This window comes from Brachypodium distachyon, chromosome 2, assembly GCF_000005505.3.
Source record: "Brachypodium distachyon strain Bd21 chromosome 2, Brachypodium_distachyon_v3.0, whole genome shotgun sequence".
NCBI lineage: Eukaryota > Viridiplantae > Streptophyta > Magnoliopsida > Poales > Poaceae > Brachypodium > Brachypodium distachyon.
The window spans coordinates 1,295,896-1,308,440 of record NC_016132.3 but is presented as its reverse complement, the minus strand read 5'-3'; the positions used below and the strand labels follow the sequence as shown (position 1 = coordinate 1,308,440).

Genomic DNA, 12,545 nt, shown 5'->3' with positions numbered 1-12,545 from the left:
ATATGTAGCCTCGTCGGACCAATCACCGTGGGACACAAGACTGCGTGCACATCAACTGGACACGGCGGTGCATGCATCATGCATGTGCATGGACATAAAGTACGTAGCGTTCGTACGTATACGTGGACCTCGAGTTCCGAGATAAGCTGCGTGCATGCATGACACGCGCGCGCGGTCGCGGCCATGCATGCCGATCACCAAACGCCGATGCGCTGACTGCCTAGATTACCGTATGGGTGGCCTCGAAGTCGGAAATCAATGCACGGTCACTGGCCGACACTTGGTCCACGCCTCGTCATCGTCTTTCTCGAAAGGATCCAGCAGGAGGACGCGCCGCGGGAACGTACGCAAGATCATCTGTATTTTTAATGAAGGATACGGGATAAGGCAACATTTCACATCTGTATATTTCCGAGCCGACAAATGGTACCCATCACCGTCTTCTCCGTTGGAAGTTGTGGGAGACATAACTTAAACTTAGGGACAGTCAAAAAAATTGTCGCAGTGGCTTAAAGACCTCTATCGCGGCAGATTCTTGGTCACACACAACTCATGTGTTAATACAGTAATTCTTGGTCAAACAATGGTTCAATTCAGAGATATAAAAATACATCTCATATTTTGGAAGGGAGACAGTTACTATACTTATATCTCAAGTACGACGTGTCATCAACAACTATAATTAAAGAGTTTTTAGCTAAGGGAACACATCATCGTTTACTCATTTAATTAGATCTTTACTCAATATACTCCAGTTAGCAGCTATGTGTTGTGTGGCGTACGGGACGGCGACCGACCAACGGTGGATCTCAAATTAGAGGAAGAAGGCCCTTGTCCTGGAAGCTCTTGATGCAGTCGTCGAACATCTGCCTGATGGACAGGAAGGGAGGGAAACCCAGCGCCAGGATCTTGCCAGTGTCCATCTTGTGCGCCCTGTCGTCGCCCTTCTGCCCGCTACACCTGCATGCATGTAACATTCACATTCAAATCCCATACACCAAACAGCATTTTGGGGGAAAACAGAAACTTCTTTGGCATTCGGGGAATTCAAAACCCAAGAGGATATATCTCCTCCCTACCAATATGCACATAATTCACTTTGCAGGCCTATCACAATAACAGTTTGTCACTTTTTAGATGAAATAAACAGATTGTGTAGCTTCGTTCAAACCTGTTAATTCAATCCTCTTGATAACATCAAATAGCAGATTAGTGGGAAGCAGAAAGCTACTTACTCTGTGGGGATGGGGTATTGCGGGTACTGCTCCCGGAGCGCCCCGAGCACCTCCGACCAGTGCGCGACGTCGCCAGAGCAGACTAGCCTTCCCTTCGCCCTGCCGTCCTCCATGGCCAGTATGTGCGCCAGCACCGCATCGTCCACGTGCACGAACCCGATCGTCGTGTTGGGGTACTTGCCCAGCTCCCCCCTCAGCAGCGCCAACACCACCAGCGCCGTGCTCGTCGGTGCCGGCGCCAGCACAGGGCCCACGACAAACGACGGGTTCACCACCACGAGGTCCAGCCCGTGCTGCTTCGCGAGGCGCCACGCCTCCTTCTCCGCCACCGTCTTGGCGTAAGCGTACCATAGCCCGTAGCTCTGGCAGTAGCCCGTGTCGCTCCAGTGCGTCTCGTTCAGCGAGGGCGGGTGGTGGGAGGAGTAGCGGACACAGGAGCAGGAGGAGGTGAACACGATGCGGCGAGGCGGCGCAGGCGTGGCCCGGGCGCAGGAGCGGAGCACGTTGGCGGCGCCGAGGACAATGGGGTCGACTAGCTTCGCCTGCGCATCCTCGCCGTCATCATAACCGACGACCACAGGGGAGGCGGTGTGGAAGACGCCGTCCACGCCACTGACAGCATCATCAAAGCTTCCTTTAACGAGCAGGTCGGCACGCACCAGCTGCAGCCGCTCGTCGGCGCCTTCCAGGTCCCATAGGAACCCAACCTTGGCCTCATCGGCCGGGTCCCTCACCGTCGCACGCACTGTGTGGCCGGCAGCCAGCAATGCCCGGATCAGGTGCGACGCGATGAACCCTGTCCCGCCTGTCACACAGTACTCTGGCATTGTGGATCAACTGGTCTGTGTGTTTCTGGACTGTTAGAGCATGCAATTGGGCACGGATTTATACTACATTTTCTCGGCTCGATCGATCTCATCTCATGAGGAGAAAGAAAGAAGACAATTGATCAGTTGGCTGGGGTGATGCAACACAAATGTGGCATGATAGAATTCGGTTTGTGTTAGGTCGATCATGGGAAAACAATTCTTCTTGCTTCATCATGCATGCATGGGTTATTATTCTTCATTGGCTTCATTCTTTTTACAGAACATCACATATGCATGTACCAGCACTAAATGGTAGCTTCTCATGGAGAAGTGCTGATGCTTTGAGGATTATGTGATACGCATTGTCAGTACACGTATGTAAGAACTCAATTTAGTGAATCATACACTATTAGTTATTGCTGTAATTAGTGATATCCCCAATTGATAATCAAGCGACCGAAATCATCGATCGAAGTAAGCACTTGCTGATTAAAGAGTCGTCTGACGCTAGCTGGCCACCGACCGATCACACGTCAAAGGAAATGCCCAGTTAGATTGGTAGTTAGAGCAAGGAAGCAAAATCAGCACCTACTCGTTCTCACACACACAGTATTCTGATGATGAAATGTATTGGTGCAGATGCATGACAGACAGCAACATCAGAACAGTCAATGAGTCTCAGGAATTACAACAACCAACTGTTGCAAATATCGATAACTGCAAGTACTAAAACTTCCATGAACAGATTGAAGAGCTATATAATTATCAGATTGTCAGACTCGAAACATGAAGCTAATGGAGAAAGATGTGTGCGGGTGTCCCTGCCTAATCCCTCGCATGGCAACGACAAAATAAACTGTTATAGAAACACGCTACTATTGCTGTTAAAATGTACCTGTGAGTCTGTAACTTCAAAATTTGGAGCCTTCTATTTGTTAAAACTGATTTCTTCTGTAGTAAACTGTCAAACTAACTGCTCCACATATACTTTGTCCTGCATTCCAGAGGAGGCCATACGCCGAGGACCAGAAAACCGAGCAGAATACACTTGTCGAGGGCTCTTAAGATGATCGATTCCTTGTCTTCTAAGAGCATTTGGATTGACACCGGCCTTGTGAGCAGCAATAACTCCAATAGCTTCCCAGTAGTTCTCGACATTCAGCTGGGGAGAAAAATATCAACGCCGCTAAGCATTTGCCAGATAGAAGAGTGCATGGTATATCAGAAAAAGGACTTAAAGGATAGATATCATGAAATGTTACGTACTGCATCTATACTGAATTTGTCAGGGGTGTCATCAAGCACTGTCTCATTTTCCTGAACGGTGATAATTAAGGGCTGAAAAAAAGAATTATCTTTAGCTCACCCGATAATTACAAAGAAGGGTTACTGCAATTCGATTTGTACGATACATCATCATTTTGTGCACAGAAAGTATACCTTGTTATTTCTTGTAGTTCGTGCAAAAGCAAGAGTACCATCACCTCCACAAGCATCTTTTGGAAGAATAACGCTATCAACGTCACTAGCCACTATGCAACCAGCATCAAAGGTTCCCTGTCTCCTCGTCACATACTGAGGAGCATTGCTTAACCCAGAGAGCACACAAGGGAGAAAGGTATAGCCAATCTGTTAGAGAATATCAATAAGAATGAATGAAGAAAGTCAAGAAACATGAGCTGAAATAATAAGCACTCTTAGTTTAACATTGGAGAACATGCATTTGTATACTTAACGGTCAACTAACAATCAACTCACTGTAGTGGCATATTTGTACCTCATGCAAAATTTGATTGGTAGATTTGGAACAGGGAAATTCTCAGTGGCATTTGGGCATCTGGAAAAAAATTGGATGGCAAGTATGGAATTCTCTCTTATGCTTTGCGAAACCATGTAACCAGCAGACACCCATAACAGTGATTGGGTTGTTTATGAATGCCATTGTTGTGTCATCACTATTCACTAAGCATACAAGTATACAGCTTGCTAACTTGATTATGCACAAGCAATTCAGCACAAGGGCATAGATACCTCTTCAGCAGCAGATCTTGGGGAAACTGATGGGCTGAGTGGTGGGGGTAAAACCGCAGGAGCATGAGCAGCAGGGATTTTGAATTCTTTCACAATTAGGTGGCTGATGATTGCTTCTACTCCTGCTAACAGATCAACTCCCTGCATTGATATTGCCATACAGCAGCCAGAAACATACTAGATGAGAGGTCATATATTTAAATTCGATGAGAAGAAACCAGACATGTTTCCCTGCAAATTATAACCTCAGCATATTTCAGTGAAATAAGGGGCAACAACTCCCGTATTTATGGAGAACAGAGGTGATAACATCTATGCCTGACTTTATATGGGATTGTGGGTGACTAAGGGTAAATGCTGTTACCTTTCCTTCCCGATAACAATCTGAATCTTCAGGATCATCATCTGGAAATCGTGCAACAACCGCCACAGCATTCACGCCCGAGTGGTTCACTAGCGTGTCAACCGCTCTTAACAGAGAATCAGAGTTCCCGACGCTCCCTGTTGATTTCCCGCATTCTGGATCGAACCAAGTCTTGATCTACACCAAACATGGGCAGTCCATAAATAAACATTGAAGACAAGTCGTAGGCTAACCAGCAACTGAACTGTATTCTAAAGCCACTACTTTCAGAATAGAATGTGCACCTCCAAAGGAGCATCTGTGACAGTGTACTCAACCACAGGGAGGCCAAGCGATGCCCTTGCGGCATCCGCGACCTGCAAATGGCGGAGCCGGAGCTCTTCCTCGATCCCAGAGTCCAGCACCAAGCCTACCTAGGTTAAAATCAGTTACAACTCACAATCCATCGAAGATGTTCTTGTGGGTGTGTGAGACTGAGACGAGTGGTCTCCACAACCAATGTATCAGAGTAACTGACCTTGTTCTGGTGGACTGGCTGAAGAGCCCAGGCGCCTTCGGCGAACCTGTCAAGGGCGTACCCCTCCACGTAAAGCGCGTTGGGCATCGGCCAGTACAGCATCGCAGCGTTGAGCACCTAGCGGGTGGGCGGCCAGAAAAAAGTTCAACCGTTTGAGCAATCGGATTCGAATGGTTTTCGCAAAAAAAAAAAACGAAAAAAAAAACGGATTCGAATGGAGAGCAAGCGATATTGCAGGTGGAGAACAGCCGAAGCTTACATTGGGGTGGGATATGACGCAGTCTGCGACGGCAGAAAGGGCGCGCGCCACGGGGAGTGCGTCGCCGGCGAAGCCCCCGACGGCGGCGCCGACCCCCGTGGGCACCACCAGGACGGACGTATACGGCCTCCTGAAGGATGGAAGGGTCCGTCCGTAGGCGGAGGGGGAGAGGGCACGAGACCGGGAACACCGACGCGGCGGCGGCGGTGGGGCGTGGCGGGAGGAGGAGGAGGAGGGGAGTTGGGACGGTCCCGCGAGAAGATGGAGCGCCATTGTTTCACCCCGGAGCGAGCGCGAGCGGGGAAGCGGAGGAAGGAGCGTGGGGATAAGGTTGGACCGGACCGGCCCACCGTCTTGGCCCACGATCCGGCCCAATAGTCGGGAAATTGGGCCTTTCGCTTGAGCTTCTCTCTCTTGTAAATTTCACCAGCCTCCCTTCAGCTCTGTTTCTTCCGGTAATTCCTTTGCAAAGTTCGCCCATCTTACGGGCGTTAACCCCGATCGATTATGCTGTCAAAGAAAAGAAACCGATCGATTATCTTATAGTGTGTTCTTTAAACGAAAGATCATCTTAATTTCAGCATGCATGGGGTACTACTACGTGCATGGCTTTGGTCTGAACGAAGATGCATATAAACAAGGGGAGATTCCATGCACAAGGCAAAAAAGAATATCGAATATGCCCAATGCATCATTTTCTCAAATCAGAAAAGTCCATGCTAGCTAACTAGGGAACCATGTATAAATATCTGTACGATGTACCGTGTGTGGCATAATACAAGCAAATTAAGCAATGGCGTCAGCTTCAGCCATTAATCCCTCTGTGCACTTGTGCCTGCTGCTGCTGCTGCTGCTTCTTGCTCCTCGCCTCGGCAGCTCCTCCCTCCGTTCAACCACGACGTCCCGCTCGCCCATCCCTTCTGGTGAAGTACCTTAATTAACCACTAATCCCTACAAAAGAAACATCGATATGCTTCTTATAACGGCATTAATCAATGGTTGTCTTGGCTAACATGTCTCTACAATTTTCCAGGAGATGGCGGTGGAATAGCAAGACCGCTGCCGGGAGTGAACTCGTCCATCCCTTCTGGTGAACTGCATGGCATTAGTTTACAAAATAAACATACCACAATATTGCCTTAATCACATTCACTACTACATAAATATGTGCGAAAAATAAATAAATATAGTGCTTATAATTATATGTGAGATATGACTCATTTAATTTATGCCTAGTCAATTAGGTGTTCCAAGCACGTTGACTTAATTACCTGTCTACACTATCTGTTAATCAGGAGATGGCGGTGGAATAGCGAGACCAGTGAATTCGCCGGTCCCTTCTGGTGAGTGCATAATATTAATCATCAAAATAAACGTATCGAATCTCTTAACTACACACACTTTCATATTCGCGTCAAAGAAAAACTAGGTAAGATATCATGTTACTTTTATTTTACACAAACATACCCAACACAATTGACTAACATTGTCTATACTTTTAGGAGACGGGGGTGGAATAGCAAGACCATTGCCTGGAGCAAATTCGCCCGTCCCTTCTGGTGAAGTACCTTGAATTATCCTTGCAACAGAATTGTCTCTCGTGACTTTCGAACCACATGCACAATTGATCCACATACATTGCAATATGCTTATTAGTTATACTTAAGAAATGAATTTGTTTATGCTTAGACGGTTGGGCATTCACTTGTCTGACTAACTTGCCTTAATTGTGTTCATAATTTTTAGGAGATGGTGGTGGAATAGCAAGACCGAATTCGACCACCCCTTCTGGTGAATTCCCTTGCATGAACTCCTGCAAAAGAAACACCCTCTCATGTTATATTAACTGCATTCATCACCTTAATGCCTGAAACAGAGAACTAATTTCTGCGTGCAAAAGAAAATTAATTTATTATACAAATTTTGTACGTATATAATGATCAAGTTTGTTTATGTTTTTATATTCCACCAGCATTTGCTAACTTGTCTACATTTTTAGGAGATGGTGGTGGCATAGCGAGGCCGCTACCTGAGACAAACTCTGGAATAGCGGCTTGTAGTTGTATTAGTCCTTGCAAAACAAATATTTCCCAAAGTGGCTTAATTAACCAAATGAACAAGTATACATATATAACTGCAAATCAATTGCTTATCTTTGTACACAAAAAATAGTATAAGTCCGTTTAATTTATGATATTCACCGCAAATTGTATTATCTTACTTGTTAATTTATATTTGTGTAGGAGATGGTGGTGGAATAGCGAGACCGCTGCCTGGACCTGGACCATCCATCCCTATCGGTAAAGTTCTTGCACTAATTAATTCCTACAAAAAAGAGACGCCTCCTGAATTACCTTAAGCAGTTGCACATTGCTATTGGCTATTTATTATATATATGCACATATGATTTTTTAAATGAGTTCACCTTCATGTAGGTGGTGGTGGAGGTGGTGTATGATACGGGTTCGTGGAGGCAAGATTGGGTTCGTCCCCAACCGTTGCTGATCCAACCAAAAGGACCAATCCAATATATATCCACGCATCGCATATTTGTTTGCTAAAGACTTGTGTGTGTTCATGTAATAACTAATAAGACTCTCAGATCGATTTTCGGAGGTTTGTAATAAGCGAAGCAATAAATGTATCCTACTCTATGTTCCATGCCTTAAAATCATAACGTTCAAAATTGAACCTCGAGGGCCCCTTCACCCTTCCACCAGCATACAAAACAACATACCTTTCAGTTGTATTGAGCCACATTGAATGTCATCGCCAAAATGGCAAGCACGCTTCTTCTTGCATGGAGATCGTGGACTTGAATCTACGAGGAACAAATCAAAGCACTCGTAAACAAAGTGAAGATTACTTTTAATCATAAAATTGCAAACTATAAATCCTGTTGTTGCATACAACTTACACATACCTCGAGACAACAGTCGGATCAAGTTTCTTTTCCAGAAACTGCCAACTAAGATCAAGAAGCTGGTCTATCCGTCTTCAAGCTGCACTACAAGTATATCTAAACTAACTGATCCTACAAAGCTAAAAGATTTGTACGTCAGGTTAAGTTTTTTTTGACTTAGGTACCTCAGGTAAAGTTGTACAAAGGTTTGATGCCATCAGATCTATCACTTCATCTCTTCTAATGCCGATCTTCTCGGCAGTAGTCTCATGACCACCTAGAGAGATTAGTGTTAAATGGTACCAATTTTTTTTTCCTACTTTTGAGGAACAGCAGAAATTTGATGAAAATGCCTCTCACATAAGAACCTTATTCACAACAAATCCTCCCCCGATATTGTGGTGGACAGATAGCTCATCGCAGCGTAAAGTGTGCGGCATCCTTACTGTCTTGAACTCCAGATCATGCACTGGATGAGCACTATGCCTGCAATAACTCTTGCTTCGTTCAGTACTGGTACCAGGGAAAATCCTAGTAAATGTTGTACTAGTTGAGTTTGGTTGCCGTGGGTCAATTACCCAGCGCAAAGTATAGCTCCCTCTAGTCCTGGACCGATCACAAGGAGTCAAAACTGCTATGTCCCCTGCCAAGACTCCGACGAAGTCTCCCGCTGTCCCGCAAACTCACTCAATGGCAAGACCTACCAAAAAAGCTACTACCAACTCCGAAGAAGAGAAGAGACTAGTCTGTGATCTTTGAACTACAGACGGGAGATAAACTATTTTCTGATATTTTTTATTACATGTGCAAGAATCGCTACTCAATAGAAAAGGGGATGCAGGTCGTCACCTCCAGGTTCGGTCTTGCGGATGTTCCCTTCTGCATCCCTCGAAATACCCAGTACTTCGGTTCGCCGGATGTAATGCGGAGCGGCCGGGCGGCTGAGTATTCCGCCGCCGCCACCTCCGGCTCCGCCGCAGTCGCTCCCCCCATGGCCCCTCCATTGTCCTCACCGTTCGAGAAGCCACCGGCCACAAGTAAGCCCATTTTCTCATTGCACGAGCCGGCCCATATAAGATGTTCTTCCAGGGCCCCACTAAGCAGCCCAGTTTGACCCAACCTGTCAGTATCACACAACCCAACTTCCTGCCCATCCCCTCGAGACGAAAGGGAACACGAAGCTTCGCCGGCCGTCCGCCCGCCAGCCATGTCTCCGCCGTCGCTGTGCGCCGCATCCTGCTCCGCCCCACTCCGCGCCTGCCCGACCTCTCTCCCGCGCTCCCGCCGCGCCGCGGCATCCGTCTCCGCTTCGCGCGCGGCGGCGGCGGCCGTCTCCGACGACCTCGTCCTCCGCATCGCCGAGCAGCTGGAGGACTCGGCGTCGTCTTCCCCGCTCCTCGACCCGCTCCGCTCCGCCTCCGCGCTCTCGCTCCTCTCCACGCCCTGGCCCACCCGCCGCTCCAACGAGGCCTTCCGCTTCACCGACATCTCCTACCTCCGCTCCCTCCCCATCTCGCTCCCCTCCCAAACCCCCTCCTCCGCCCCTGCGCCGCCGCCTTCCTCCGACTTGGGATCATCCCACATCCGCTTCTCCGATGGCCTCCTCGTCTCCGCCACCGGCGCCCACGCCGCCGCCCTCGCCGACCTGCCCCCTGGCCAGGCCCGGGACCGGGCCGCCGCCGCCCTCGCCGCCTCCGCGGAATTCGCCCACAGGGACCTCTTCTACGACTTCAACGCTGTCGGCTCCAGTGACGTCGCCGTCGTGTACGTGCCCGAGGGGGCCAAGATGACCGACGACCCGGTCCACATCTCGTTCGCTTACAGCGGCAGCGATGGCGCGAGCATGATGATGTCGAACCCGAGGGTTCTGGTGATAGCGGAGAAGGGGGCGGAGGTTGCCATCGTGGAGGAGCATTTTGGGATTGGGGAAGAGGATGATGGCGCGTGCTATTGGGCCAACCCGGTGGTGGACATCGTCGTGGAGGAGGGTGCTAGAGTGGTTCATTCCTATGTGCAGCGGCAGTCATCCGCCGCCGCGCATACCAAGTGGACCACCGTCCAGCAGGTGCAATATGCATTCATTTTATTTGATTATGGGTTTTACATAAATGTTGTGATACTGGTGTCTGGTCGTTGGTGAAAGTTTGGTTGAGCTATTTAATTATTTGCACATTCAGCTAGGAGAGAGTGATCAATGATGATGAGACAACCATCTTGATTCATTTATGAAGAAACATGGTTAAACACAATAATATCTGATTGTTTGAGCTGTATGCCTGTATTGGAATTGCAAATAATTACTAGTAGTTACGTGGTAAGCAATAAAAATGCAATGATGTTTGCCGTCAGTGTAAACGTAGGATATAGAATTATATATCAATGAGTTAGTCAATTAAGTCGGTGTTCAGTAACACCAGATACAGTAAGGGTTGTAGAATAGGATCAACTCATGTATCCGGTACATTTGGGATTGAGCACTGCTATAATATTTTCGATTCACGACCAATCAACCATATGGAATATAGATCCCTCCAAACTACATTTCATAGTAATGGTTTCATAGTTTATTTCATCATCTTGAAGTGCTCTTTCCATGAAATCGAACATAGCTTGCTGTGTTTCTACTCATTACTGAATAAGTTGCCATTTTGATTTGATTAGGAATAAACATTGTTAGACTTATTCAGCTGATTGCAGGGTTTGTAATCACGCCAGTGTATGATTGTTTAAGCTATTGGGAAATTGGAAGTAATCATTTTCACATATGCGGTATCCTAGAGGTTAGGGATATCAGGGGTTTGTTCTTGCTCTCACAAGTCAGAGTGGGAGCATAGATCAATGGCAATTGACAATAAGGAAGCTAGTGAAGTCAGTAACACCAAATGCAATTTAGGCATTTCCTTAATACTTTTACTTGCCATCCATGGAATCAAACAATTGTATGCAAACTGGAAAAACGGTAATGGTCACACAGCTTATCTTATTCCGCTTTTAGTGTTATTCATGTGATAACGGAGTGACAGACATAGCTCAGTGTATTCCTGTTCATTCAGATGCCAGCTTTTTACTTATTTTGAAAGTATCTGAAGGTGCAAGTCAACCATATCTATCTTTCATTACTTACGAATAATGCTTTGTGTAGAGAAGTGTTTAAAAGTAAATCGTCAGTTTCATTCATTTTTAGCATCCTTTGCAGAATACATCCAGTAAATATGAGTTTGTTGAGGTCAGCACCGGAGCAAGACTGAACAGGCACAATCTCCACATCCAACAACTTGGTCCTGAGACTATCACGGAACTGTCAACATTCCATTTAACGTCTCAGAATAAGCAGATACATGATCTGCATAGCAGACTAATACTTGATCACCCCAGAGGATATTCGCGGCAGCTCCACAAAATGATTGCATGTGGTACAGGAAATGGTATTTTTGATGGAAATATTAAAGTCAACAGGTATTTTTCTTTGTAGCTATAGCAGTACAAAGAAATTAATGTAATATTTTACTATTTTAGGAATGTACACTGTTAGTTACATCTTATATTGCTCTGGCCTAATGTTTTGATGGTGTTGATTCGCAGGTATGCACAGCAAACTGACGCAGGGCAACAAACAAAGTGTCTTCTCCTCTCACCAAAGGCTGTTGTGAACGTCAAGCCAAACCTTCAAATTATCGCCGACGATGTCAAATGCACACATGGAGCTGCCATCAGTGGCGATCTCGACCCAAACGAGCTCTTCTACTTCCAAGCGAGAGGCGTCGATGTTAAAACAGCAACTGATGCTCTGCTTTTCTCGTTTGGAGCCCAAGTGATAAACCGCATCCCTTTTAAGCCCGTAGAGCAAAAGGCATTAGCACAGCTCAAAGAGTTGCTTACCCTGTCAAGACAAAGCAATTGATGAGACCCTGAGGTGCTCTTCGAGGTAGTTCAACGCATTTTGGTTGAGATGGGAAAGAGTAGGGCGAGAACTCAACGCTACAAAGATTCCAGTGAAACAAGGTGAGGCGCGATAGCTATGTTTGCTAACTGAGAAGAAATACCACTCTAGCCTTTTTCAAATTCAGCATATTATTTGTAAATTACTTGTTTATCCCTATCGAGAGCTAAAGAATGCAAGCTTTTTATATAGTATAGGTGTTTCATCAGAGTAAACTTGTCTCTTTTTGTTTTTCCTGTGAAGAATACACTACAGCTGGGTGAAACAGGACATGTAAATCTTTCTTCGTTTAGCCTCTGGATTCCCATTATTTATCTGAATACACGTTCAAGATAATACGTATCTGAATTTGTCAGGCCTGTGAAAAAAGAACATATCGAGCAAACCTGCAGCAAAGTTGCTCGGTACCATAGCAATGATCACGGAGCTGGAGAATATCATCGAGTATGTACATATAGATGTCACTGACAAGTTCTAGATTCAAGTAA

The 12,545-nt window shown here is 46.4% G+C and overlaps 4 protein-coding genes and 1 long non-coding RNA gene across 7 annotated transcripts; 2 read left to right on the top strand and 3 right to left on the bottom strand.

Annotated features, from left to right (window-relative positions):
- Positions 1 to 550: 550 nt before the first annotated feature.
- Positions 551 to 3,079, bottom strand: LOC112268510 (tetraketide alpha-pyrone reductase 2). Its single transcript, XM_003565235.4, has 3 exons — positions 2,940 to 3,079; positions 1,236 to 2,077; positions 551 to 960 (listed from the first exon to the last, which is right to left on the bottom strand). The coding sequence occupies exons 2-3, from the start codon at positions 2,060 to 2,062 to the stop codon at positions 810 to 812; spliced, it is 978 nt and encodes a 325-aa protein (XP_003565283.1). The 5' UTR covers positions 2,063 to 2,077; positions 2,940 to 3,079; the 3' UTR covers positions 551 to 809.
- Positions 573 to 5,520, bottom strand: LOC100825804 (uncharacterized lipoprotein syc1174_c). 2 transcript variants are annotated; one of them, XR_002963145.1, is made up of 9 exons: positions 5,216 to 5,520; positions 4,957 to 5,073; positions 4,724 to 4,852; positions 4,440 to 4,616; positions 4,076 to 4,216; positions 3,485 to 3,673; positions 3,311 to 3,382; positions 2,940 to 3,206; positions 573 to 960 (listed from the first exon to the last, which is right to left on the bottom strand). XR_002963145.1 is itself a non-coding variant. In XM_024458998.1 (8 exons), exons 1-8 carry the CDS (start codon positions 5,486 to 5,488, stop codon positions 3,009 to 3,011), a joined length of 1,296 nt encoding a protein of 431 aa, XP_024314766.1. In that variant the 5' UTR covers positions 5,489 to 5,520; the 3' UTR covers positions 2,704 to 3,008. The 2 variants fall into 2 exon arrangements, 1 of the variants encoding a protein (XP_024314766.1); XM_024458998.1 differs by lacking the exon at positions 573 to 960 and having other exon boundaries at positions 2,704 to 3,206.
- A 368-nt stretch (positions 5,521 to 5,888) lies between these two features.
- LOC104582480 lies at positions 5,889 to 9,299 on the bottom strand. The gene is made up of 4 exons (XR_002963146.1): positions 8,486 to 9,299; positions 7,953 to 8,394; positions 6,487 to 7,028; positions 5,889 to 6,310 (listed from the first exon to the last, which is right to left on the bottom strand). It is a non-coding gene; the product is annotated as an uncharacterized LOC104582480 (long non-coding RNA).
- Positions 5,993 to 7,912, top strand: LOC112270791 (translation initiation factor IF-2-like). Of its 2 annotated transcripts, XM_024458999.1 has the most exons (7): positions 5,993 to 6,138; positions 6,249 to 6,305; positions 6,511 to 6,558; positions 6,718 to 6,774; positions 6,962 to 7,006; positions 7,459 to 7,515; positions 7,651 to 7,912. In XM_024458999.1, the coding sequence occupies exons 1-7, from the start codon at positions 6,009 to 6,011 to the stop codon at positions 7,671 to 7,673; spliced, it is 417 nt and encodes a 138-aa protein (XP_024314767.1). In that variant the 5' UTR covers positions 5,993 to 6,008; the 3' UTR covers positions 7,674 to 7,912. The 2 variants fall into 2 exon arrangements, with proteins under 2 accessions (XP_024314767.1, XP_024314768.1); XM_024459000.1 differs by lacking the exon at positions 6,962 to 7,006.
- Positions 9,246 to 12,393, top strand: LOC100825497 (protein ABCI7, chloroplastic). The gene is made up of 3 exons (XM_010232099.3): positions 9,246 to 10,182; positions 11,314 to 11,573; positions 11,700 to 12,393. The coding sequence occupies exons 1-3, from the start codon at positions 9,325 to 9,327 to the stop codon at positions 12,016 to 12,018; spliced, it is 1,437 nt and encodes a 478-aa protein (XP_010230401.1). The 5' UTR covers positions 9,246 to 9,324; the 3' UTR covers positions 12,019 to 12,393.
- The last annotated feature ends 152 nt before the right edge of the window (positions 12,394 to 12,545 follow it).

Excerpts from the sequence above, each read along its gene's own strand:
- LOC112268510 (XM_003565235.4), bottom strand. The coding sequence starts at position 2,062 with ATGCCAGAGTACTGTGTGACAGGCGGGACAGGGTTCATCGCGTCGCAC. Across the intron at positions 961-1,235 it reads CAATACCCCATCCCCACAGA|GTGTAGCGGGCAGAAGGGCG; the intron begins GTAAGTAGCTTT and ends ACATGCATGCAG.
- LOC100825804 (XM_024458998.1), bottom strand. The coding sequence starts at position 5,488 with ATGGCGCTCCATCTTCTCGCGGGACCGTCCCAACTCCCCTCCTCCTCC. Across the intron at positions 5,074-5,215 it reads GCGTCATATCCCACCCCAAT|GTGCTCAACGCTGCGATGCT; the intron begins GTAAGCTTCGGC and ends CCCACCCGCTAG. Across the intron at positions 3,674-4,075 it reads CAAGATCTGCTGCTGAAGAG|ATTGGCTATACCTTTCTCCC; the intron begins GTATCTATGCCC and ends ATTCTCTAACAG.
- LOC112270791 (XM_024458999.1), top strand. The coding sequence starts at position 6,009 with ATGGCGTCAGCTTCAGCCATTAATCCCTCTGTGCACTTGTGCCTGCTG. Across the intron at positions 6,775-6,961 it reads AAATTCGCCCGTCCCTTCTG|GAGATGGTGGTGGAATAGCA; the intron begins GTGAAGTACCTT and ends CATAATTTTTAG. Across the intron at positions 7,516-7,650 it reads TGGACCATCCATCCCTATCG|GTGGTGGTGGAGGTGGTGTA; the intron begins GTAAAGTTCTTG and ends ACCTTCATGTAG.
- LOC100825497 (XM_010232099.3), top strand. The coding sequence starts at position 9,325 with ATGTCTCCGCCGTCGCTGTGCGCCGCATCCTGCTCCGCCCCACTCCGC. Across the intron at positions 10,183-11,313 it reads AGTGGACCACCGTCCAGCAG|AATACATCCAGTAAATATGA; the intron begins GTGCAATATGCA and ends CATCCTTTGCAG. Across the intron at positions 11,574-11,699 it reads GGAAATATTAAAGTCAACAG|GTATGCACAGCAAACTGACG; the intron begins GTATTTTTCTTT and ends GTTGATTCGCAG.